The 26,865-nt window shown below is 40.1% G+C and overlaps 2 protein-coding genes across 10 annotated transcripts in view; one reads left to right on the top strand and one right to left on the bottom strand.

The window, feature by feature from the left end:
* Positions 1 to 21,529, top strand: part of IMMT (inner membrane mitochondrial protein) — a 40,012-nt gene extending 18,483 nt beyond the window's left edge. Inside the window, exons 5-15 of one of the 9 annotated variants that reach the window (XM_065929134.1) lie at positions 1,700 to 1,801; positions 2,163 to 2,258; positions 4,832 to 4,968; positions 9,028 to 9,131; positions 10,364 to 10,499; positions 11,047 to 11,176; positions 12,586 to 12,600; positions 13,913 to 14,136; positions 17,748 to 17,879; positions 19,126 to 19,255; positions 20,578 to 21,529. In XM_065929134.1, coding sequence (XP_065785206.1) covers positions 1,700 to 1,801; positions 2,163 to 2,258; positions 4,832 to 4,968; positions 9,028 to 9,131; positions 10,364 to 10,499; positions 11,047 to 11,176; positions 12,586 to 12,600; positions 13,913 to 14,136; positions 17,748 to 17,879; positions 19,126 to 19,255; positions 20,578 to 21,191 — 1,820 coding nt within the window. In that variant the 3' untranslated portion in view covers positions 21,192 to 21,529. Of the gene's footprint in view, positions 1 to 1,663; positions 1,802 to 2,162; positions 2,259 to 4,831; positions 4,969 to 9,027; positions 9,132 to 10,363; positions 10,500 to 11,046; positions 11,192 to 12,585; positions 12,601 to 13,912; positions 14,137 to 17,747; positions 17,880 to 19,125; positions 19,256 to 20,577 lie in introns of those variants that run through there. The other 8 variants (XM_065929133.1, XM_065929131.1, XM_065929136.1 and 5 more) reach the window with 8 other exon arrangements.
* A 772-nt stretch (positions 21,530 to 22,301) lies between these two features.
* PTCD3 (pentatricopeptide repeat domain 3) overlaps positions 22,302 to 26,865 on the bottom strand; it is a 32,414-nt gene continuing 27,850 nt past the window's right edge. The window contains exon 22 of the mRNA XM_065929129.1: positions 22,302 to 26,242. Coding sequence (XP_065785201.1) covers positions 26,233 to 26,242 — 10 coding nt within the window. The 3' untranslated portion in view covers positions 22,302 to 26,232. The remainder of the gene's footprint in view (positions 26,243 to 26,865) is intronic.

The raw sequence follows: 26,865 nt of genomic DNA, 5'->3' as shown, positions 1-26,865 counted from the left end.
AGTCGGACACAACTGAAGCGACTTAGTAGCAGCAGCAACCTGTTCAGCATACATTTGAATTTATTGTTTGTCTGTAGTCACTTCTGCCTTGATGAAATCACCTTTCATTCAGTAAATACTGAGTATCTCTTTTGTGCCAAGTGGTGCGTGTCTTCTAGGCACTGAGGTTATAGCCATGAACAAAATAGTAAAAACAAGCATACAAAAGCTATGCATATTTCTTAGTGGGATGAGGGGAGGGAAATTGTATATAAAGCACAAGTAATTTATGTATAGGATGGCATAAAATGGTAAATGTGGGAGGGAATATTGCAGTTTTAAATGGAGTGGGCAGGAGAAGTCTCTGGAAGGCAAAGACCAGAAAGAGATGAGTGAGTCAGTCATGTAAAAGACTGGTGGGAAAGAGCATCCAGGTAGAAGGATTAGCTAGTGCAAAGAGTTGGCATGTTCTAGCAAGGAGTTAATGAAGCTGGACTGGCTGGAGTAAGCAGAAAACAGCAAATGAGGTCAAAGAGGGAGCAGAAAACCAGCATGTCAGTTCTTGGTGACCATCGTAAGAGTTTTGCTTTCTAGTCTGAGTAAGGTGGGAAGCTGTTGGGAGGGTTATGGGTCAGGGGATTGATATCTTTTATTTTAATAAGAGTACTGGCACTGGCTATTGTGGGCTTCCCTGGTGGCTCAGATGGTAAAGAATACACCTGCAATGTAGAAGACCTGGATTTGATCTTAGGGTCAGGAAGATACCTTGGAGAAGGGAATGGCTACCCACTGCAGTATTCTTGCCTGGAAAATCCCATGGACAGGGGAACTTAGCAGGCTATAGTTCATAGGGTCACAAAGAGTCGGGCATGACCAAGCAACTAAGCACATATGCCGACTGGCTCTTGTGGAGGACAGATAAAGAAAACAAGGACAGAGTGAGGAGACCAGTTAGTGGGCTTTGTGATAATCCAACTGTAATTCTTATATGGGACCTTCAACTTATTTAGGAAACTTTTTTCTCCATTTTATTGTCCTCTGCATCTATTCTGTCTTCAGAATTAATCACTTTCTTTTCCATCAACACTTTTATTTATAAATATAGGCTCTTGATTTTTAAACCTTCCTTTCTTTAAAAATATGTCTATGACATAAGTTTTTTGATTCAGTTCTCTAACTCACCATCTAAGCTGTGAACCTTTTTTCTCTGTGTTTAAACTTGCCATCTTGTTTTTCTTCACACCTCTTCATTCATCTCTGCCATTTTTCAAAGCAATTAGAAAATGGTTTTTGGTTACTTTTTTTTGCTTACTTTCTTCATCATAGGCTCCTTTTCCCCCTTTGTTATTATTTTCACATGTTATGTAAATCTTATGCCCCCTTCTCATGTTAAGTATTAGTACCATTCAGTACTATTACTCGACGCCTTGCCTGAGAATAATGGTTAGAATACATCTGGATGCTGACCAGATTCCTTTCTCTTGTGCTTTCCCCACCATTGTTCATTGCTTGTGGATTTATGCAGTGGACAGAGCCCCTGACTAATCTGTGTGTTTGAGTAGTGGCATCACAAGCATTTGTGTCTTTAAGGAGTCAGATGTGCAATAGCAGTAGTGGTAGTAGATTCCTGTGTGTTCTCTGTTAACCCAGGAAACTATATACCATGTGTGACGTATATTTATAGCACCTACAGAGGCAGCTCAAATTATCTCTGCAGCAGGTGATGCACTGTCGGTCCCAGCCCCTGTGGTTCAGCATGAGGAACCTGTAAAAACCGATCACCCTGAAACTGGTGAAGGAAAACCCAAGCCTGCAACTTCAGGTAGTTAAATTCTCTGTACATGTGGTTTTATAAATGATGTGTTCATCGAACTATGTACTGTCTAGGCAATTGCTAGACACTCTTAAGTGCATATTTATACTGGCTTTAGGTCTGCAGTCTTGCTTAGCTAATTTTTGATATTTCAGAGAATAAATCTTTGAAAACAAGGGACTTTAGAGCTGACCCTATATTTCTTCATGTTGGAATCATTCAGTCATGATGTGGTTTTATAATCTTTATCACAAAAATACCCTCAAGTTGATATAGCTGGCAAATACAAATGATGGTGTTTTTATGTCCCCATTAGCTGTTGAAATTCTGTGCTGAAATTTGATTTCCTCTTATTTACTTTTGCTGCAAGAGGAAGCATCCTCAACTTCTGTAAGGGAGCGGCCACCTGAAGAAGTTGCAGCACGACTTGCCCAACAAGAGAAGCAAGAACAAGTTAAGATTGAGTGTATGTAACAGATGCTTTCTAAGTACTTGGGTCGTGTCTCTCAGTTGCTCTCTTCTTCAACCTTCGCGCAAGTTTCTCATCTGTCAGCTGTTTGTGGTTTCTTTAGTGGCATTGCTGTTACTCACCTTTATTTCATCATTTGTGTTCTTTCCATCTACACTTTTACCCAGATGACAAGGGGTTATTCTTAGTGTAAAATTGGTATAAATTCCAAGTGATACATGTACTTCCTTCATTTGTTTTTAGTATGGTTAGTGCTGAAGATTCTATATACTTTGCAGAAGGGAAATAATTTATGTTTTGGCACCTTGCCTAAGAGTCTTCTATTTGTGCAGATTGGAAATGGCTCCTTCTCTAGTTCCTTACCTGGCCTCTGGACTCAGTGTCATTGTCCTCTTATATGACATTGTTGAGAGATGGAATGTTCCACACACTGCTGGTTTCCACCCAACTGAGGCTTATTCCTTTTTAGGTTTCATTTTTATATTTGGTTTTTTGATGGTTTAAAGAAAAAAGATACTAGTTATCTAAAAATGTATTTTCCTGCCTTAAGGCACATGGAACATAGTTTATTGTATAATGCTGCAGTGTATTGATGCCCCTGCAGGTAGTGTGCATGTAGTTTTTTGCTGGACTGAAATTTGTTAGTTTTAAACTCTTATGACAGCTGTTTGTAGGTGGTTTTTTTGTTTTTTTTGTCTTCTCTCCATTTATTTCTGTTTGTCTTTCTGCCTTTAGTGGTTCTTGGTTTCCTTCAATTTGCTAGTTCTGTCTTATTCCTAGGAAGCTAGTTAGTTAGAATTGTGTAAAGAGTAGATGGGCCGGTATAGGCACATTTGTTGGGCTTGTTTTGTGTGCAGTTATGTAGTCTATCCTAGAGAATGTTCCATGCATGCTTGAGAACAATGTGTATTCTGATTTTTTGGATGTGATGTCCTATTGATATCAATTAAGTCTATTTTACTGTGTCATTTACAGTATCTGTTGCCTTACTGATTTTCTGTCTGTAAGATTCTGTTCATTAATGGCAGTGAGGTGTTATAGTCTCCTACTATTAGTGTACTTGCTTCAGATTCTCCCTTTATGTATGTTAGTATTTCTTTTATATATTTAGGTTTTCCTATATTGAGTGCATATATATTAATGAGTATAATATCCTCTTTTTCTATTGATCCTTTTATCATTAGATAGTGTCCATCTTTGTCCTTCTCTATGGCCTTTGTTTTAAAGTTTGTTTCATCTGATAGGAATATTGCTACTGTTGCTTTCTTGTTTCCATTCACATGAAATGAAAATATCTTTTTCCACTCCCATCCCTTCACTTTCAATCTGTGTGTATCTTTCACCCTGAAGTGGGTCTTTTATAGGCAGCATATTATAGATTCTTGTTTTATTATCCAGTCTGTAACTTTTTTTTTTGGCTATGCTGGGTCTTTTTTTTTTTAATTTATTTAATTTTAATTGAAGGATAATTGCTTTAAAATAATGCATTGGTTCCTACCAAACATAAATATGAATCAGCCATAGTTTGCCCATGTCCCCTCCCACTTGAACATCCCTCCTCCCTCTCTCCCCATCCCACCCCTCTAGGTGCTGGGCCTTTGTTGCTGCATGTGGGCTATTCTCTAGTTGTGGTGAGCAGACTTCTCATTGTACTGCCACTCTGTTTTTGTTAGGATTAGTCAGTCTGTTGACACTTAAGGTAATTACTGATGTATATGTATTTATCTCCATGTTAAACCTTATTTTCCAGTTAATGTACTATTTCTTTCTTTCTTTGTTCTCTTTTGTGCTTTGATGGTTTTTATTTGTATTATGCTTGAATTCCTTTTTCTTTTTTTTGGTGTTTGTTAATCTGTGGTGTGTTTTTTTGATTTTTGGTTACCAAGATTTTCAAGTATGTTAGCCCATTACTATATGTACTTGTGAAGTTAGGCTGATAGTGATATAAGCTCAAACACATTCTAAAAGATCTGTTTTCTTACTCCCCTCCCCTGCATTTGTTGATTTTGACATTCTGTTTTATATCTTCATGTTTATCCTTTTGCTGTTCGTTGTAGTTATAATTGCTTTCACAGAATTTTTTGGATTATTTTCTAAACTATGTCCTAACTTATTTAAGTGACCTTTAGTCCTTTCATACATTTGTCTTTCCTGTTGTGATTTTCCCTTGTGTATAGAAAACCCCAGACATGTTTTATTTTGGAAAAATTCAAGTATACATAAAGGTAAAAATAGTATAATAACCCCCATAGATTGATCATCTAGATTCAATAAATTTTTTAAAAAAATTTATTTATTTGACTACACTGGGTCTTAGTTGCAGCATATGGGATCTAGTTCCCTGACCAGGGATCGAACCTGTGCCCCCTCCATTGGACTACCAGGGAAGTCCCTGGATTCAATAATTTTATCATACTTTTAGGTATAACTTTGATTCTCTAAAACTGTATTTTGTTTGTTCATTTTTGGGGGAAATGTGACACAGGACTCAACATGTAAAGAGGGAAAGATTAAAGTAATTGGTGGGGAAGGATCTGGTCTTTAACTTTTTTTTTTTTTTTTAACTTCAGCATTAGCTAAGAGCTTAGAAGATGCTCTGAGCCAGACCGCCTGCATCACTCAGCAGGCCATTGTGGCTCAGAATGCTGCGGTGCAGGCTGTCACTGCCCACGCGAACATACTGAAAGCAGCCATGGATGATTCTGAGGTGGGCCAAGAGTGTTATACGAGATTTTTCTCCTAGGTTGGGCTTTCTCTCACTAAGTGAAAGCAAACTAGAATGACTGTCGTTTTAGAAAAATAAAGCAAAATGAAAAAAAATAGAAAACTTGAAATGTTCTTTTTAGTAAATTTTATATATGGTGCTTTATCTCACAACCATGATGTGGTGTTAGGGTCAGATTTGCTCTCATGTTTTAATACTGCTTGAATGTATTTGTTGTTTGGGTTTTTTTTTTATGTGCTTTAAAATTGCCAACCATTTTTTAAAATATACTTTTTTATGAGATACTTTGAGATTTATACACAGTTGTAAGAAGTAATACAGAGATCCCAGGGTTCCCAAAACACTAGCTACTTTAAATGCTTATGCTGATTATTTACATTGTACACTTCAAAGAATAAAGTAACACTAATTAAAATGTAATACTGAGACTTAGTAAATTTCCTTTATTATATTCAGTTATTCAATGTATAAAAATGCATCTTGACATCAAATCATTTAAAGAATAAAATAAAGTAGAGAACCTTATAAATCTCAGGGATCAGGATTCTGCATCATCAGTAAAGTTATTTTGCCACCATGACTGAGGTTTTTTTTAAAAAGTTAAATACACTTTACATTGCTTTAGGCATATGCACATACATCGCAAAGCAGTTAAATTATACTTCTGATGCAAACAGCCAAGTAACTACAACCTTGGAAAAATTAAAAGAAGATTCTATTTTATTTAAAGTCCAAGAAGAAAGCTTAAATCTTAGAGTTCATTCTAAGAAACCACACAGGGAATATTTAATATACTGATTTTACACATGTGAGAAAGCTCGAAGTTGCATGATATCAGGAAATTGAGTTTGAACCCAAGTGAGTTCTTTTAGAAGGACAGTGATTAGAAGCTTTAAAATGTCCATGATACTACTTTGGTGGAAGGCTATACATAAGAGGGTATTTCCTCTCCCCACTGAACATATAACATGTGGTGCATGTGGTTTGAACAGTACAAAATCTGTTATAATTAAGATTTTACAACTAAAGGATACCTTATAGTAGAAGTTAACCAGAATAGGCATAGTTAGCTGGTGTTAACAAAATAATCCAGAAAAATGTATGAGCACAAGTTTTGGAATGTTAAAAATTGATGCCAACTCTGTTTTTTCTAGTAAAAAGCTGTAGGTGCATGTGGGCTCACTCTATAATATATACTGAGTTACTTTCTAAAAGGCAATGCCTGTAAACAGTTGGACCAGGGGATCGTGGGGGAATCTGGTGTCTGTCTTATAGGACAGCTTATCTTTGGATCTCTACAAGTAGAGGGAGACATATTTTGGCCCCCAGATATGTCATTGACACTTACATGATTCATGAGTCTATTTGGGTTAGTTATGAAGAGTTATCCTAATATAATATCAAGGTCTTATAACAGCATACAGTAAGGTCTTGTAAAATTTTTTGTACATGACAAGATACTGACATGGTCCAAATCAGCATCCTTTTTTTTGGGGGGGGGGGGTAATTGAAAAAATTTGTTTATTTTTGGCTGTGCTAGGTCTTCATTGCTGTGCAGGCTTTTCTCTAGTTGTGGCAAGCAGGGACTGCACTCTAGTTGTGGTGTGCGGGCTTCTCTTGTCGTAGAACCTGGGCTCTAGGGTGTGCGGGCTTCCGTAGTTAGAGCACAGGGGCTCAGTAGTTGGTAGCTCCTGGGCTCTGGAGCACAGGCTCAGTAGTTGTGGTTCACGGGCTTACTTGTTCCAAGGCATGTGAGATCTTCCCAGACCAGGGATTGAACCTGTGTCCCTGCATTGGCAGGTGGATTCTTAACCACTGGACCACCAGGGAAGCCCCAGCATGCTTTCTTGATATATTTTATTTTGCAGGATGGCTAGAGTGGTAGTTTACCTAAACCTCAACTTGATTATTTGCACCATGAAATACTTTGTTTTGTTACTTTACCACAATCTATGTAAAACATAAAAAGTTCAAAAGTGTGATAAAAAGGTAAAAAAGAAAGTACCAAGTATTTTTTCTAAAAGTTCTTAACCTCAGGTCAAGTCTGTGGATAGAATTCAGGGGCTCATTAAACTTGGATGGAAAATATCTTTATTTTCTCTAGCCTCAAAAGCTTTTCCTTCATTTATGAATATTGACAACAAGAGCCGTAGTGTTAGTAGTAGTCATAACTTTATTAGCAAGAGAGAGCACCATTATTTTCCTATCACATTGTGGTACTTACAGACTGTTGAAGTATCATTTATGCTCATCACTACTTCTAGATTAGGGTATTTATTAGTCCTGCCACTCGACCTTGGTTTGTGTGTCACAGAATTAAAAAATACATATTTTTTTTTAAATCAAATTTCAGTGTAATTGGGCTCCTCTGTAATCTCGTAGTTTCATTTTAAGCATTTAAAAATGTTATTCAGAGAGGCTTCCTCAGACTGCCACAATGGTCCAGTGGCAAGGTTAACCCTCCATAAGGAACTTGTTTAAACTTTCTGTTGATAACGAATGTACCTTTAAAATCAAGATCACACTTAATGTCAGGGGGAACATAAGGTTGAGAATTGCTTGTGAATGATCCGAAGCAGAGGCATTACCGAGTCCTCTTCCCCTTCAAGTAGCAGGCCTAGGGCTGCAGAGGCAAAACCACTTGTGTTTCTGACGGGAAAGTAGAGGTTGGTTATCCAAGGCCCAGGACACCTAATTCAGAGGGCACTCATGTTTTGGGTGTGCAGCAGCCCTTGCGGTGATTCTCTTTGGTGACTTGTGAACTATAATTATTGGACTACTTTAGTCATTTTTTTCCTTGACAATAAATATTTTATTTTCGGTAATTTAATATGTTCCTGTTTTTCACCAAGGTCCTGGTATAGTGTATAGTCAACCGTCAGTATGTACAGGGGATTGGGTCCAGTATCTGCCAGGGATACCACAATTAAGGGATGCTCAAGTCCCATAATTGGCCCTTCCACATTTGAGGATTGAGCCAGCTATGGACTGAGTAGTACTGTGCTAAAAAAAGATCTCTGTATAAGTGGTCCCATGCAGTTTAGACCTTTGTTGTTAAAGGGTCAGCTGTACTTTGAAGGTAAGCCCTAAGGTGGTTTTTTTTTCGTATCTACACATAATATACTACTTTAAGCTATATCTACTTGGCAAAAGGAAAGGGAGAAAGAAAGGTCATTTAAAATAAGTATTAACTAATTTTAAAAGTAGTTTTAAAGAGTTGAAACAGTTGCAAATAGCATTCTGCTCATTGTTTATATGATGCAGAATGAGGGGCAGGATGGAAGCTGGACTCATCTGTGCCATGCCTTCAGTTGCAAGGGTTCTCACACATCTCTTATGTGAGCATCTTGCTGCACAGAGTGTGATTATTCTGCTAGAGATGGTTTTTGTTTTTGGTATGATATATGCTCTAAATATGAGCCAGCTCTGAAGAAGGTGGCAGTCAGTTCCAATGCTAGAGCAAAAGATGTTGAACCTGCACAAGGAATTTCCAAGGGAGACATTTACATAAAGTCCACATTGTGTAAAACCAGCTCAAGGTGGAGTGGGGTTCTTGACAAGACTTGATTTTCTTCTTAAAGATTATGGAGAGTCATTCTTTGGGGTAGTGTTTTGGAGGAGTAGAGATCCCACAAGTGTGTAAACGTTCTATTATTAATATTTCAGTAGACCTGCAACTAAGAAAATTTTAAGTACTGGTGCTTTGTTGAAGAAAGATTTAATCAGCAGAGAGTTCATGACAAGTTGTTGTTCTTATTCATCTTTTCTGCTTCATATCTCCTTTTGAGAATCAAGTGAAAATATTATCTCTCCTTAGAGCATGTTTGTGCACTGGAACACACTCTTACAGTTTTGGTGGGTTGGTTGATGGGAGATGATTCATGGACTTCTTTGAACCTCTCATGAACATTAGATGAAGAGTTCCTGTTTGGGAGAAATGTTATGTATGCTTTTTTAACCTTTGACTCTCTGTATTTAGTCATGTTACTGTGACAGTACCAGTAGTTACTCATGTGTTCGTAACCAAAGCTTTCTGTTTAGATTGCAGGCGACAAGAAGTCAGCTCAGTGGCGCACCGTGGAGGGCGCGTTGAAGGAGCGCAGAAAGGCAGTGGATGAGGCTGCTGATGCCCTGCTCAAAGCCAAGTAATTACTCATGGACTTTGACAAGTAATTGGGGCCTCCTGCCGGCTTTCTTTTGGCTCTGTTTTCTTTGTACTGTCTACACAGAAAGAGGAGGCAGAGAAACCCTTCCCTTCTCCACCTGCACTGTAGTTTGGTATTAGGAACATGAAAATTTAAAAGGAAGAGAGAGAATAAAATATATAATCTGGACAAAATAAATTTGGCAGAAACTTACGTAAACAATCTTGTATAAAAAGCAGTTTTTCTCTGCAGTATTACTTAGGTGATATGTCTCTGTAGTTTACAGAGATTCTGCCATTATTTCAAGGTTTTTCTGGGATGGCTTGAGCAGTTTTATCAGAATTTAAGGAGTGTGTCACACTCTCTTTGCCTTAACTACCAAAGTAGTTAGCATATAATAGGTCTAGTTTTATGCTACCTTGACCTTGATTCCTGAAAGTTGGCTAAAACTAGAATCAAGCAAGCACACCAAATATAAGTTCAATCTCTGTCAATAGGAACCTGTATTTGAAAAGAGGTTCTCATCAACATTGTGGAACTGTTATGATTGAAAAATTTGTTGTCTTAACATAATATTTATAATTGATAGAGAAAGGGAAGCTTTCTGATAAAGGCAGCATGTCTTTTAGGAGATTGACAGCATGATGTTCATCACATCAATAGACCATGAGTCAGGGCTCTGAGTTCTGTATTTGTGGTTCGTAGATTATAGTCCATCCAGCCTGAATCGAGAGGGCTCCTGAAGACCCAGCTGTCAGCTCAGTGAGCTCTGCGACTTGCTCCCTTGCCTTTGTCTTCCTCAAGCTCTCATTGGCAAGGGAATCAACCTAATCCTTGCAAAAGCTACCATTTATTGAGTGCTCTCGATGTAGCAGGTACTGTGCAAGGTACTGCTCATGAATTACTTCTAATCCCTATGCCAGGGTGAGCAACAAAGGACAGGCTGATCTGGGAGCTAAACCCAGGTCTGCCTGGTTCTGAAGCCTATGTCTTTTCCTGTATACCTTGCTACTCATCTGGTCCACTCTTTAAATCTAGTTTGAGGTGCTAAAAACCGAGGTGTTTTCAGTTGTTGGTGAGGAAAACTTCTTTGCCTGTTGAGTGTGAAAAAGCATTGAGTAGTTATTTCAAATTAAATGTTTCATAGACTTAATTGTAACTTGTATTGATTTCAGTTTTTTTAATCAAGTTGACAAGGATTAATACTAAACCTTTGTTTTATTGGTTTCCAGAGAAGAGTTAGAGAAGATGAAAAGTGTAATTGAAAACGCAAAGAAAGAAGAGGTTGCTGGGGCCAAATCTCATATAACCGCTGCAGAGGGGAAGCTTCACAGCATGATAGTTGATCTGGATAATGTGGTCCAAAAGGTGTGTTTTTCAGGTCTTTTATAAGTATTTTTTATTTTTTGATATAGTTGTTTTGTCAAGGGATTTTTAAGAATTCAGGAAAATACTAAGAGTCCTGTCATCTTTCTTCCTTCCTCTGGAAAAGAATATTAGTTGTTACTAATTTTAGAAACTTGCTTTGGACATGAAGTGGATTGTTCAGTATTGTTGATACATTTTATAATAGGTAAGTGTTTGCTATGGTCATTACTGCATATGGAAATTTCCATTTTGTAGCGTCTCTTTTGTCTGCACTTCTGATCTGTGTGGTTAGTTTTTCCATGACCCAGAGAAAGAGGGACAGTGGCCTAAGGAGATGGGAAAGGGCTTATCCATGGCATTTGAACAGAATTAGATGGAAACAAAGACAAGACTTACATTCCTTTCTCTGACCTTTGGATTTCTTTCTGTGTATTACTTATATATTCACAACCAACTGTAAATAAATACATGAATATGACTTATATTTTTTGAAGTGTTTATGGTATTTTTTGTTCATTTTAACCACATACCCCTTGTCTTTGTTCAGGTTCAGGCAGCTCAATCTGAGGCTAAGGTCGTGTCTCAGTATCATGAGCTTGTGGTCCAAGCCCGGGACGACTTTAAACGAGAGCTGGACAGTATTACTCCAGAAGTCTTGCCGGGGTGGAAGGGGATGAGTAAGTGCAACTGAAGTGTTGGTATTTTGCTTTTTCAGGTTTTTTTTTTTTTTAAACAACTGATCATCTGATCTAAACTTGTCAGCTCCATTCTCTAGTCTAAACCCCTCTGACGTGCATATTTTATCTCGTGTGCAATGTAGTGTTTTCAGCATTTTATTTCAGTCATACCTGTGACAGGTGACACACCCGGTTTAGCAATGATGAACACAAATTCCAGCCAGTGTAATTTGGAATCTTAGGGAGTGAAGTGACATTTTAACCTTGACTCTCTTTGCCTATTATATATAAAATTATTGAAAACCTTTGGCACTTTAAAAATATTCATAATGAATTACATAAGGCATACCTTGTGACTGCTCTGTGACAAGCCTGATTGAGAACTCACCTGAGATGTTAGGTGAAAAGGGAATTTCAGGTTGTGTGGCCTTCAGCTTGCAAATAGCTCAGATTACAGGGAATTTGGTGGCTAAACAATTACACATCTTAACTGCAGGGAGTAGTCACATCTGCATGAAGAGCTGTGCGCCTGAAATCACAGAGATCTGGAGTCTCAACAAGATCAAAATAGTACTTCCTAAATGCCAGCGTCTTTTAGAAACTGAACGTCAGGTAGCATTTGAAGAACTAGTGATACAGGCCTCTCTGGGGTGAAGGTGTCGAAGTTGCATCACAGAACCAAGGCTGGTCTGAGTAGCTCAGGTAATAGCCAGTGCAGGGATTTTAACAGCTTCAGGGCCAACCAGGACGATTTAATTCCAAGAAGTAGAATCAAGGCTGTCAAAAAATAACTCGGACATGAAGTTAGTTTTTTTTCATGTGGTTGACTCACTTAAGAGATAGATAGCAGTTTCTCGTCAAAGCAGAAAATAAAATCAGGATTTGTATGAAAGGATTAAGTGGAGAAATACAGAGTTCAGTCTGGTTATAGGTTGAGACAACTATTTACCTTGTCCATCTTTGCCCATTCTTCCTGCAGCATTGGGTCAGCTCCCTATTTCTTTGGTTGAGAACCAGATTAAGTGGTTGACTTAATGAACTGTGACTTCCTGAAATAGCCTGCGAGCTAATGTGAAGTGGGGGAATAAATAAGAATTGTAGTTTCCATGTAAAAATATAGTTGATTGCTTTACAAAAAGAGATGAGTCCCCAGAAACCAAAACTACTTTGAATGTCATTGACTCTGATTTTCTGAAATGTTAGAATTTACCTTGATTTATATTGTTTTATGATCCTTTAAAAGTTTTTTAGGAAATACACTCATCATTTTGCTTTTCAGTACTAAATTGTGCTTTTTCTATTACTGGCTTCTGGTTCCTTCTTGTTTTCTTTTGGATATTTCTGTGCAATGATTAATAACTTATACATGTAGTTTCTTTTTCTCAAACCGTTGTTCTTTTCCTTTGTAGGTATTTCTGATCTAGGTGAGTAGTTACATGTATTTTATGTTTAAAGACTTGTGTTTTAAGTCTTAAAAAGGCTCAAGTCTTTATTTTGCCTGTGATTCTCATACTAAACTATCAAAATTAATATAAAGTAGAATTATGTTGCATGCCATAAATCTAATTTGGATAATTTTGTCATCCATATGTTCTCAGGAACAAAAATGTTTTTACCATGTGATTGGCAACCTGTAGATGTGATATATGTGAAGATATATATTTTAAATTTTTATTTTATAAAATTTCAAACATTAAAAACTAAGAAGAAAATTGTAATGAACTCCTGTGGACCCGTCTCCCAACTTTGGCAATTACCAACACCTGGCTGGTTTTGTCTCATTTATTCCCCCAGCTTATGTTGAAGCAAATCTATTCTTTCACTTGTAAAAACTTTCTGTATTTTTTAATGTTATCACTAAACTGTTGTCACACTCAACAGCAATTCTTTGTGTTATCAAATGTTGCTTCAGAGTTCAGATATCCCCACTTTATAGAATGAGTTTTTTTTAGTTCTTTTTGATCAAATCAATATCTAAAGGAGCTACACATATTGAATTTGGTCTATAAATCTCTTATTCTTTTTTCCTTTTTGATCTACTTAATTGTGGAATTGCGTCATTTGTCATATGGTATTTCCCATATTCTTTATTTTGCTGTTACAGACGTAATTCTTAACCTGTGGTAATATCTCAGAACACTTGAGGAGTATGAGATTGGGAAAGAAAAAAAAATGAGAGTCAGAATCTTTGAGTATGATTATTTTGAAAAGCTCTAAAAACGGTTCTGATGGACAGCTCTGGCTGCAGATGACTGTTCTGGATTATATTACCTGTGTAAGAAAAAGTACAAAGCTCTGATTAGGCAAAAGTCTGAGAGAATTTGAATTTGAGTCAAGTTTTAGCAGAAAAGAATCTTTATTTGGATTCCTGTTATGCTTAAAAGAAAATGATTGTGTATGTAAGCTTGTCCTGAGAGGCAAAATTATATTGAGTTATAAAACCAGTTTATAATTAGGTTAGATTGGAAGTACTACTAATTTGGGTTACTGGAAAAAAAAGTGATTCTACACTTGAAGGCCTCCCTGAACAGTTTTGTTTGGAATTGAAAATATCTAGTTGTTGGCCATGAGCTGTGCATTTCTGATTACACTGCAGCCTCGGTATCTCTTATGAAATGTCAGCTCTTCTTGCCTTTTCTTTCTAGCTGTGGAAATTAAATTGCAGTCAGTTGAGGCAAGTTACTTGGATGTGTGATTTGGGTGACATCATTGACATTTTCATGTGGTTTGGTTTAGCTGACAAGCTGTCTGCCGACGACCTGAACGCCCTGATTGCTCATGCGCATCGCCGCATTGACCAGCTGAACAGAGCACTGGCCGAACAGAAAGCCACAGAGAAGCAGCACATCGCCTTAGCCTTGGAGAAACAGAAGCTGGAGGAAAAGCGGGCATTTGACTCTGCAGTGGCAAAAGCATTAGAGCATCACAGAAGTGAGATACAGGCTGAGCAGGACAGAAAGGTGAAGAAATGAGTGCAGTTAACCATATTTATGTGAATCTAGCTTGATTACCTACCTCGAGAAAATAATAGCAGCAGTCACTGACTTCAGAATACTAGCTGTCAATTAGGCCAGCCCACCTTTGAGTGGAGCTTCTGCCCTTGCCCTTGTCAGAACTTCTAGGGAAGGATGGGTCTCACAGCGAGCCTTTATGTGGAGCAGATGTGGAAGTGCCAGAAAGCAACGAGGTGCGAGCATCCAGGGTTATCTAGCTTGTCTTTTCCCAGTGGAGCCTTTCAGCCCCTTAATCAGTGTTGAAAGAGTCTCTGTGGTTTAGTCACTCAGTTGTGTCCGGCTCTTGGGACTATATATTGTCCCAGGGATTATATATAGCCTGCCAGGCTCCACTGTCCATGGGTTTTCCCAGGCAAGAATACTGGAGTGGGTTGCCATTTCTTTCTTTAGGGGATATTCCCGATCCAGGGATCGAACCCATGTCTCGTGCATTGGCAGGCCGGTTCTTTACCACTGAGCCACCTGGGAAGCCCAGGAGTCCCTGTTGGACTTTGAGAATATTTTTCTCTGTGAGTGTTTCTGAGTGGTTGGTAGTTAAGCATGGATGAAATAGCTGTGGTCTTCTGCCTCTGCACATTGTGTATTAAAGAGGTGTCTGCTGACTGATGAGGAACCTCGCTACTCATTCTACCTTCGGGTGTTCTCAGCTGCACAGCTGACCACTTACTCCTAAAAATGCTTTCTTCTTTAGACTCCCAGATACCACACTCTGCCGGCCCTTCCCCCACCTTGCTGACACTCTTTGGCCTCTGTTGCTCAGCCTATCAAATATCAGCGTGCATTCGCATTGTCCTAAAACCCTTTATCCATCTTGCTACTTCCAGGTGCTCTTAGCTAGTCCTGTGGCCAATGTCACTGACATTTATTTTGCAGGCTCTGACCTCTGCCTTGGTTTCTTGGGCTGACTTGATGACTCTAGCTGGATTTTTAGTAGTCATTTCATGTTGAAAACGAATTTCTTGATTCTGTGCAACCTGTTTTCCAGCCCCTCAGCTTGTTTCTCTCTAAATAAATCTCCATGCACTCAGTTGATCAAGCTAGAAATCGTGCTCAGTTAGTTGTTCCTCTATCAACTTTCGCATTCAGGCCATTGAGAGTCTACCAAGCTCTGCATCAAGAGTAAATCCCTGGAGAAGGAAATGGCAACCCACTCCAGTATTCTTGCCTGGAGAATCCCATGGACAGAGGAGCCTGGTGGGCTACAGTCCACGGGGCCGCAAAGAATCAGATACGACTGAGCGACTTCACTTTCACTTTCAATCCTCAGCTGAGAAGACTTTCAGCTCTTGTGTTTGCTATTGATTGTTTTCTTGAGTTCTCAAGACCTGTGACCATATTTTTTTTAAGTTGCCTGTTTTCTAATTGCATCACTTTACACACTGTTGTCTAATACTATGTGGTATTTAGAATGCCTTCTTAGTTATTTTGAGCAGTCATTGCCTGTATTTTCTTAGCACCTCCTTGGTTTTCTTACGTGAACTCATCTGACAGGGAAATGCAGCTTTTTAGTTTGCTCTCTCTGCATACTGGACCGTCTGAGTCAGTATTCTAACTAATCCCTGATGGTCTCTGAGCTACTGTTCTACCAGACTCAGTAGTTATGTGTTTCAGGAATTTTTCGGTAGAATTGGTCCTATTAGGAGACTCTTGGTGTCACCTTTGTTATCTTAAAAGCTGGTCCCTTCGCTGAGGCTCTTAATTTTTTGAAAACTTGATGCTATTTCAGCTGAAAAAAATTGGTAAGGCTATTTAAAAAATTGAGGGAAGCCATTTAAGAAATTGCAGAGTAATCGCAAACAACATTGGGTAGTTGTGACTTTCAGTTCTGTATCAGTTGAATTTTTGTACTCTTTTCCCTGTGTACGTGGTGGTTCTATTTTTCACCAGTAAAACTTTTTATTAAAAAAAAAAGTAAATCCCCAAACTCTCCACTAGTCTCTCTCTCAGTGACCACCACCTTAGTCTACATTGTCTTCTTGACAGGTTCCCTGTTTGCATACCCATCTTTCTTTTGTTTAAACAGGCAGGTGGTCTTTATTTATAAAATATATTCTCATCAGACACTGTGCTGCTGAAAATTCTCCACAGACTGCCCACTGCATTTAATATAAAATCCAAATTCGTAACTTATACCTGAAAAGCCCTTGATCTCATTCCTGTTTGCTGTGAGCCAGGCTTCCCTTACTTGTTTTATTTCACAGGTTCCCTGAGTTTTTTTGTTGATGTTGTTTTGGTGCCTTGACTACATTTTTTTGAAGGCAGAAGGAGAAGAGGGTAGTAGACGATGAGATGGTTGGATGGCATCACCAACTCAATGGACATGAGTTTGAGCAAACCCCGTGAATTGGTGATGGGGTGGGAGGCCTGGGAGGCCTGGCGTGCTGCAGTCCATGGGGTTGCAAAGAGTTGGACATAACTGAGCAACTGACCAACAGCCACCCGTTCCTATTCCCTTCCCTCTAAAGTAGAGCATCTGTATTACTTTTTTGTCTGTTGCCCTATTTATTTTCTTAAAAACAAGTATCACAGTCTGAGATGTCACTCATTCCTCTCTTGAAATGTATACCTTGGCAATAGTGCAAGAAATTTGTCTGCCTTGAGCACCATTTCATTCACACTTATAGCGGGCAGTACCTGGCACAGGACTGGCACTTCATAAATATTTATGCATTGACTGAATGGATTCATTCATTAATTGTATTGTTTCTGAGAAAAATTAAGTTACGAATTCCAGGTAATTAGTGTTAAGTAATTTGTAGCATGATCGATGTCTAATTGTTAAGCCAGACTTGATAGACTTTGCAGTTTTGCCTTGATTTGGCCTATGTGAATCTAAATTCATATGAAAACCAGCAGTTTCAGAGAGCTTTCTTTGTTGAGTGGAGAAGGAAATGGCAACCCACTCCAGTATCCTTGCCTGGAAAATCTCATGGACACAGGGGTCTGGTGGGCTGCAGTCCATGGGGTCGCCAAGAGTCGGGCATGACTGAGCGACTAACACTTACACTTCTTTGTTGAGAGAAATTGTGTTCAGTAACTGCCAGAAATTAGTTAATTTTCTTAACACTTCTGCATGGTAGGCATTATTATTCACAGAGGAGAAAATGGAGACAGAAGATGAATAATTTCCTTGAGGGCACATGGATGGTTGCAGTGAAACTATGTTTGATCTCAAATCTTTATAGTTGTTTTTCTATGAGCTTGGATTTCTTAATTCCCAGGGGAGTTTGTGATTCAAGAAATGACAGTATTTGTTTAGGAGGCAGCCTGGTGATATGGAAGAAACACAAATTTGAGGGAGGGGTCAAAGAAGCCCCTGTTTGAATCTGATCTTGCCATAGCCATGTGACATAGCTGTGTGACCTTATTTGAGTCGCTTCCCAACATAGCTTTCTGATTCATATTAGCATTTGAAGTAAAGAGTGTGTTCACATTCACGGCCGATCATAGGGGTTCCAGACCAACAAGCTGCCATCATCGTGGTTACTAGTCTTTCTCTTTTGCTTAAGCATCTGTGCAGATTTGAGAACTCCTCATTACTGTGCTTGGCTTCACAGGTAGAGGAAGTCAGAGATGCCATGGAGAATGAAATGAGAACCCAGCTTCGCCGGCAGGCTGCTGCCCACACGGATCACTTACGAGACGTCCTTAGGGTCCAAGAGCAGGAACTGAAGTTTGAGTTTGAGCAGGTGAGGACCTGTTGTAAAGCATCGTCTCCTCTTCAGCCTTCTTTTCCCATTTATGTTATAAACAGTCCCTGCTTTCATCTCACGTGCTCCACATCCTTTCATATGAGGTGTGGAAGCATGGGGGAAAGTTTCTAACGGTACCCATCGTGGAGTGCAGGGGTGGGGGGAGTTTTTTTGTCTTGTAAATATTCATTGATTTGGCCGCGTTGGGTCTTAGTTGCAGCATGTGGGATCTTTGTGAGGCTCACAGACTCTAGTTGTGGTGTGCAGGCTCAGCAGTTGTGGTGAGTGGACTTAGTTGCTCCTTAGTTGCTAAGATCCCGCATGTGTGATCTTAGTTCCCCGACCAGGGATCAAACCCTAGTGCCCAGCATTGCACGGCAGATTCTTAACCACTAGACCACCAGGGAAGTCCTGGTTGAGGGGTGGGTGAGTGAAGTGGTGGGCTTTTGTATATTTGCAAATCGGCTCCTTTTTACATTAAGGTGTGTTACTGATCAGATATGTGTTTTATATCTATGTCCTACTCATTTGGAGACTTCAAAGCTTTAAGGAATATTGGTACAGGAGTTTCAGGTATGTAGGTGATGATACTTGACACATGTATTTCCTGCTTTATCTCCACAAACTGTGGATTACATAGTAGTTTTCAGATTTTTATGTCTGAGGAAACATCCCAGAGAGGTGAAGTTTGGAAATACAGCAAATCATGAGGATACCTTTCATAATTAGTTTCTACTTAGGCCGTTTATAATACATTAACTTATTATCTTGTCTCATAAGAAGGGAATGAGGTTTTCTAAGTAAGGAAAGCTTCTGGAAAATTGAAATTTATGCCAATAGGAAAAGGTGTATTACTTTAAATTCTATTAGTTGAGTATTTTTCTGAGAAAAAAATGAACTCAAAGTAGAAAATACTGAACTCATTGTAAATATGGGTGACTATATAGTTACTTTATTTTCTAAAGTTGTCATTTTCTCATTTTAATAGACTTTTTCCTTCTGGTCTTCTTCCTCTAATATTAGGTTCCACCAGTCAATTTGTAGAAGATTAAGGTTAAATATCAGATATAAGCTTTAAGAAATTTTTGAAACTGGACACACAGTGTAGGAGTTTCATGTCACCTGTTTTGAGATAAAGGCCCTCTTTGCTTTTGAATGTAGCAGTTGTTGGAAGACTTTGTGGCCCAGTAAGTGACACACGTGGAGGAAGCGTCACTTTTTTGTCAACTATTTATAATTTCAGGACCTGTCTGAGAAACTTGCTGAACAAGAATTACAGTTTCGTCGGCTCAGTCAGGAGCAGGTTGACAACTTCACTCTGGATATAAACACTGCCTATGCCAGACTGAGAGGAATCGAGCAGGCTGTTCAGAGTAAGCATGTGGAACCTCTTACAGCTGACTTCATTCAGCCCTACTTCTTAGAGTAAATTCTCGTTACAAGGATAATGGTATACCTGCATTGACATTAGGGAATGAAGATGACAAAATCACTCTAGTAAGTTTTATTAATTTCTTAGAAAATTAGCCTCAGATTTGGTTAAGTTTAGATTACAGGGTTGTGAGAGGAAACTTAAAGGAATCTAAAAGTTACAGTGTTGGTCACTGAGTCGTGTCCAACTCTTTGTGACTCCATGGCGTGTAGCCTACCAGGCTTATCTGTCCATGGATTCTCCAGGCAAGAATACTGGAGTGGGTTGCCATGTCCTCCAGGGGATCTTCCTGACCCAGGGATCAAACCCAGGTTTCCCGCATTGCAGGCAGATTCTTTACCATCCGAGCCACCAGGGAAGCCTAAAACTTAAGGAATCTAAAACTTAAACCTAAATACCTTGCAGCTATACTCCTTATGTGACCAGCATGAGGTCACCATTTACATGGCAGTTTACCCTACACACGTTGGTTGTGTCCCACGTGCCGAGTGGAGAGGTCAGTGTTGTGGCCTCAAGGCTCTGCTGACCCATCTCCAGCCCTGCAGTCACAGGGTTAGCTGGCGGTGACTTGCTGTTCCATCCACCAGACGGACAGTAGTTACACTGAAGCGCCCATGGGCCACACCGAGAGGGAAATGTCCTGACGGTAAGATGTTATTAATGAAATGGGCTTCTTTGGGGTGTGATGGAACCTTGTTTTGTCAGATAAGTAGAACAAACTGAGTACTCATGAAATTTCAGGATCCAGTAGCCTTCCGTTCCTTTGCGGGAAGTTTCTGATGGCCTTAGTAGAAGTCTTAGCCTAGATTAAGAGTTACGTTTCTTTCTCAAACATTTCTGGAGATAAACATATTTGAATTGGATACCATGCATTGTCCTAGATGTTACAGGGAGAGGGAAGGGAGACTCACTTGTGTACCTCCATCTGCCCTGCTCCCTCCAGGGCTGTAGTCAAAACAAGTCCTCAACCACTGATAGACATTTGGTTGTTTCCAGTGATTACAAATAAAGTTGTGATGAAAATTTGTACAAAAAATCCACCACCATGTCCTCAGCCAAGTATGTCTTGCCTCATGGCCTCAGGTGAAGAGGTGAGCTAGGAAAGACTGCACCAGAAGCAAGTGGTGGGATGGATGAGGAAGAGGCTCTGTCCAGCCCCATCTTCCCCTTTTGTGGACTCAGCTTGTTGAAGGTGCATCAGTCCTTTGCATGTATGAGAACATGTAGTCAGGTGGAGAAAACAGCCTCTGTCTTTTTCTGTAGGTCATGCAGTTGCTGAGGAGGAGGCCCGAAAAGTGCACCAGCTCTGGCTCTCAGTGGAGGCCCTGAGGTACCGCATGAAGACGGCGTCTGCAGACCTGCCCACGGTTCCCCTGGGCAGTGCGGTTGAGGCCATCCGAGTCAGCTGCTCCGATAGTGAATTTGCCCAGGCGCTAACCGCAGCCCTCCCTCCAGAGTCCCTGACCCGTGGGGTGTACAGTGAAGAGACCCTTAGAGTCCGTTTCTATGCTGTCCAGAAACTGGCCCGCAGGGTAGCCATGATCGATGAGACCAGAAATAGCTTATACCAGTACTTCCTCTCCTACTTACAGTCCCTGCTCCTGTTCCCACCTCAGCAGCTGAAGCCACCAGCAGAGCTCTGCCCTGAGGATACAAATACATTTAAGCTACTGTCATATGCCTCCTATTGCATTGAGCACGGTGACCTGGAGCTGGCAGCAAAGTTTGTCAATCAGCTGAAAGGAGAGTCCAGACGAGTGGCCCAGGACTGGCTGAAGGAAGCCCGAATGACCCTAGAAACTAAGCAGATAGTGGAGATCCTGACAGCATATGCCAGTGCTGTAGGGATAGGAACCACTCAAGTGCAACAGGAGTAAGGCCAGGAACAGTCCTGTAAAGTCATGTTTTATATCAGAGGAAATCGGCAGTAATACCTGAAGGGTTTGCAACAGGGTCTTAGAATTGTCTAGAAGTGAGAAAGTTACAAGTACTGTTCCAAATGTTAACACCTGTTGCATTTATATTATTTCCACTTGCTATCATGTCAGTCAACTCCAGGAGTATTTTATTTGCAACTTGTGTAACATTTTCTGTTTTTCAGGTTTTACTGATCAGGCTGGTGAGCCAGTCAAAATAATGTTTGTGATCACTATTACTATTGATTTTGCCCTTGGAGCAAACTGAATAAAATAAAAAATGACAACTGAGTAGCTCATCCCGTTTCAAACAGTACAATTTCTGGTTTGTTGTGTACATAAAAAATTTCCTTAAGCAGCAGCAACAGCAGTAGGAACTCCTGGGTGCTCAGTTTCTAGGCTGTGAGTTGGGTTATTATAGATAAGCCAAAATGGCAATATATTTATAATTGGAAATGTATCATTCCAGTGATTGGAAGGCACTAGAAACAGTATGTATCCCAAACTTGATTGCTTCCACAGGGAAAAACTGTTTCACACTGGGGCACAGTACATTCATACACACCCTTATGTGCATGTATACCTGAAACAGTTTCTGGAAGCACTGCTTCTTTTTTTATTGTTAGCATCATTTATTTGGCTGCGCCAGGTCTTGGTTGTGACATGTGGGATCTTTAGTTGTGTCACGAAAACTCTTAGTTGGGGCATGTGGGATCTTATTCCTTGACCCAGGATCGAACCCGGGCTCCCTACATTGGGAACGTGGTGTCTTAGGCACTGGACCACCAGGGAAGTCCCTCTTTTCTACTGTGATGTACTCTGTTCTGGTCTGTGGCATTAGAGAAATGTGGGTCTCTTCTCTACCCACAAATTAATGCCACAGCCCTCAGAAGAGTTCCTGGCTCTGAGTTCTGACACCCTGGTAGCTACCCTTGCTCCTATCTGGTGTGTAGACTGTTAATTTCTCCAATGAAGTGGGGTGGTGAGCCTGGAATCTTAAAGGGATTTGAACTGGAATGCTGTAAAACCCGGAGAACTTGCTTACCTTGCTTCTCTGAAGACCAGAACAATTTCCTAGTGGGTAAGCATTAACAAATGTTTTATCTTTTATTTTTCATTTCTTGAAATTACTGTCAACATTTTTTCCAAAATAATAATTTTGTGGAGGCTTGTTTTCATAAACAGATTATTGAAGAGGCATTTTAATCTGAGCAACATACCTGGAAATCATGAAAAAAGGAGACAGTTGTTTATATATTTCTGCAGGAGTATACCAGCTGATGATTGTTACATGAACAATATGAAAAGGCAAAAAGGTATGACACTGAAAGATGAACTCCCCAGGTCAGTAGGTGTCCAATATGCTACTGGAGAAGAATGGAGAAATAACTCCAGAAAGAGTGAAGAGGGAGCCAAAGCAAAAACACCACCCAGTTGTGTATGTAACAGGGTGATAGAAGTAAAGTCCAATGCTGTAAAGAGCAATATTGCATAGGAACCTGGAATGTTCGGTTCATGAATCAAGGCAAATTGGAAGTGGTCAAACAGGAGATGGCAAGAGTGAACATCAACATTTTAGGAATCAGTGAACTAAAATGGAATGGAATGGGTGAATTTAACTCAGATGACCATTGTATCTACTACTGTGGGCAAGAAGAAATGGAGTAGACCTCATAGTCAACAAGAGTCCAAAATGCAGTACTTGGATGCAGTCTCAAAAATGACAGAATGATCTCTGTTCGTTTCCAAGGCAAACCATTCAATATCACAGTAATCCAAGTCTGTGCCCCGACCAGTAATGCTGAAGAAGTTGAAGTTGAATGGTTCTATGAAGACTTACAAGACCTTCTAGAAGTAACACCCAAAAAAGATGTCCTCTTCATTATAGGAACTGGAATGCAAAAGTAAGAAGAAATACATGGAGTAACAGGCAAATTTGGCCTTTACGAAATGAAGCAGGTCAAAGGCTAACAGTTGGCCAAGAGAATGCACTGGTCATAGCAAACACCCTCTTCCAACAACACAAGAGACTTTGTGTACACATGGACATCACCAGATGGTCAATACCAAAATCACATTGATTATATTCTTTGCAGCCAACGACGGAGAAGCTCTGTACAGTCAGCAAAAACTAGACCAGGAACTGACTGTGGCTCAGATGATGAACTCCTCCTTATTGCCAAATTCAGACTTAAATTGAAGAAAGTAGGGAAAACCACTAGACCATTCAGGTATGACCTTAATCAAATCCCTTCTGATTATCCAGTGGAAGTGACAAATAGATTCAAGGGATTAGATCAGATAGAATGTGTGAAGAACTATGGACAGAGGTTCGTGACATTGTACAGAAGGCAGTGATCAAGACCGTCCCCAAGAAAAAGAAATGCAAAAAGGCAAAATGGTCATCTGATGAGGCCTTACAAATAGTTGAGTAAGTGAAAGGCAAAGGAGAAAAGGAAAGATATACCTATTTGAATGCAGAGTTCCAAAGAATAGCAAGGAGAAATAAGAAAGCCTTCCTCAGTGGTCAGTGCAAAGAAATAGAAGAAAGCAATAGAATGGGAAAGACTAGACATCTCTTCAAGAAAATCAGAGATACCAAGGGAACATTTCATGCAAAGATGAGCACAATAAAGGACAGAAATGGTATGGACCTATCAGAAGCAGAAGATGTTAAAAAGAGGAGGCAAGAATACAGAGAAGAACTATACAAAAAAGATCTTTAGGACCCAGATAACCACGATGGTCTGATCACTCACCTAGAGCCAGACATTCTGGAATGCGAAGTCAAGTGGGCCTTAGGAAGTATCACTATGAACAAAGCTAGTGGAGGTGACAGAATTCCTATTTCAAATCCTAAATGACGATGCTGTGGAAGTGCTGCACTCAATATGCCAGCAAATTTGGAAAACTCAGCAGTGGCCACAAGAAGAGGTCAGTTTTCATTCCAATCCCAAAGGCAATGCCAAGGAATGTTCAAACTACCACACAGTTGCACTCATCTCACATGCTAGCAAAGTAATGCTCAAAATTCCCCAAGCCAGGCTTCAATAGTATGTGAACAGTGAACTTCCAGATATTCAAGCTGGATTTAGAAAAGGCAGAGGAATCAGATATCAAATTGCCAACATCTGCTGGATTATTGAAAAAGCAAGACAGTTCCAGAAAAACATCTACTTTTGCTTTATTTATTTAACTTACATGCAGGGACATCATGAGAAACTGGGCTGGATGAAGCACAAGCTGGATTCAAGATTGCCGGGAGAAATATCAGTAACCTCAAATATGCAGATGACACGACCCTTATGGCAGAAAGTGAAGAAGAACTAAAAAGCCTTTTTATGAAAGAGGAGAGTGAAAAAGTTGACTTAAAGCTCAACGTTCAGAAAACTATCATGGCATCTGAACCCATCACTTTATGGCAAACAGATAGGTAAACAGTAGAAACAATGGCAGACTTTATTTTTGGGGCTCCAAAATTATTGCAGATGGTGACTGCAACCATGAAATTAAAAGATGCTTACTCCTTGGCAGGAAAGTTATGACCAACCTAGACAGCATATTTAAAAGCAGAGACATTACTTTGCCAACAAAGGTCTGTCTAGTCAAGGCTATGGTTTTTCCAGTAGTCAAGTATGGATGTGAGAGTTGGACTATAAAGAAAGCTCAGTGCCTAATAACTGTGTTGTTGAAGACTCTTGAGATCCCCTTGAACTGCAAAGAGATCCAACCAGTCCATCCTAAAAGAGATCAGTCCTGAGTGTTCACTGGAAGGACTGTTGAAGCTGAAACTCCAACACTTTGCCCACCTGATGCGAAGAGCTGACTCATCTGAAAAGACTCTGATGCTGGGAAAGATTGAAGGTAGGAGAAGGGGATGACGGAGGATGAGATGGTTGGATGGCATTTCCGATTCAGTGGACGTGAGTTTGGGTAAACTCTGAGAGTTGGTGATGGACAGGGAGGCCTGGTGTGCTGCAGTCCATGGAGTTGCAAAGAGTTGCACACGACCGAGCAACTGAACTGAACTGAACTTGCTTTGTTGACTATGCCAAAGCCTTTGACTGTGTGAATTAGAACAAATTGTGGAAACTTCTTAAGAGACGGGAATACCAGACCACCTTACCTGTCTTCTGAGAAATCTGTATGCAGGTCAAGAATCAAGAGTTAGAACTGGCCATGGAGCAACAGACTGGTTCTAAATTGAGAAAAGGAGTATGTCAAGGCTATATATTGTCACCCTGCTTATTTAACTTACATGCAGAGTACATCATGCAAAATGCTGGGCTGGTGAAGCACAAACTGGAAGATTGCCAGGAGAAATATCTATAACCTCAGATATGCAGGTGACACCACCCTTATGGAAGAAAGTGAAGAACTAAAGAGCCTTTTTATGAAAGGGGAGAGTGAAAAGTTGGCTTAAAGCTCAACATTCAGAAAACTAAGATCATGGCATCTGGTCTCATCACTTCATGGCAAATAGATGGGGAAAAAATGGAACCGTTGAGAGACTATTTTTTTTTGGCTCCACAGTCACTGTAGATGGTGACTGCAACTGCAGCCATGAAATTAAGATGCTCCTTGGAAGAAAAGCTATGACCAACTCAGCATATTAAAAAGCAGAGACATTCCTTTACCAACAAAGGTCTCAGCCTAGTCAAGGCTATGGTTTTTCCAGTAGTCATGTATGGATGTGAGAGTTGGACTATAAAGCAAGCTGAGCACCGAATTTGGAGAAGACTCTTGAGAGTCGCTTGGACTCAAGGAGATCCAACCAGTCCATCCTAAAGGACATCAGTCCTGAATATTGGCAGTGGAAGGACTGATGCTGAAGCTGAAACTCCAAGACTTTGGCCACTGGAAAAGACCCTGATGCTGGGAAAGATTGAAGGCAGAAGGGGACAGAGGATGAAATGTTGGATGGCATCACCGACGAGATGGACGGGAGTTTGAGTGGGCTCTGGAAGTTGGTGATGGACAGGGAAACCTGGTGTGCTGCAGTTCATGGCATGCTGCAAAGAGTTGAACACGACTGAGAGACTGAACTGATAACAGCTAATGATTGTTACATTCAAGTCTGCATGGCATCCAGTGTCCTTTGATTTGGGAATCCAATAGACTGCTTTGGCCTGGGTTGGGGTTAATTTTGGGGTGTGCTAGTTCTTCGTTGCTGCTGGAGGGTTTTCTCTAGTTGTGGAGAGCAGCGGCTACTCTCTAGCTCCAGCTCACAGGCTCAGTATGTGGTGCACAGGCTTAGTTGCTCAGCCGCATGTGGAATCTTCCCGGACCAGGGATCAAGCCCATGTCCTCTGCATTGGCAGGTGGATTCTTATTCACTCTACCACCAGGGAAGTCCCTCAAGTCTTTCTGAGCTCTATAAAATTGTTCTTGGGCTTGACCTTCTTTCTAAAATCTTTAAGCCCATGGTTGTGCAGGTCAGCTAGATGACATTCTTTTACAGGTTAGTCTCTTTCCTGGGCCAAGCTGGAGACTCCTTCACCACCTCCCACCCTCTGCCCCTTTGTGTACCTTTCATTTCAGCATCCCATGCCCTAGCACACTGCCTTATCTCAAAGAAATAAGCCCATTTCTCTGGTATACTACCACTCCACCACTAAGATCTAAATGATTCTGT

The sequence above is a fragment of the Muntiacus reevesi genome, chromosome 3 (assembly GCF_963930625.1).
Source record: "Muntiacus reevesi chromosome 3, mMunRee1.1, whole genome shotgun sequence".
NCBI classification, from domain to species: Eukaryota; Metazoa; Chordata; class Mammalia; order Artiodactyla; family Cervidae; genus Muntiacus; species Muntiacus reevesi.
Note: the sequence above shows the minus strand (reverse complement) of the source record. Positions and strands in the feature narration are given on the sequence as shown.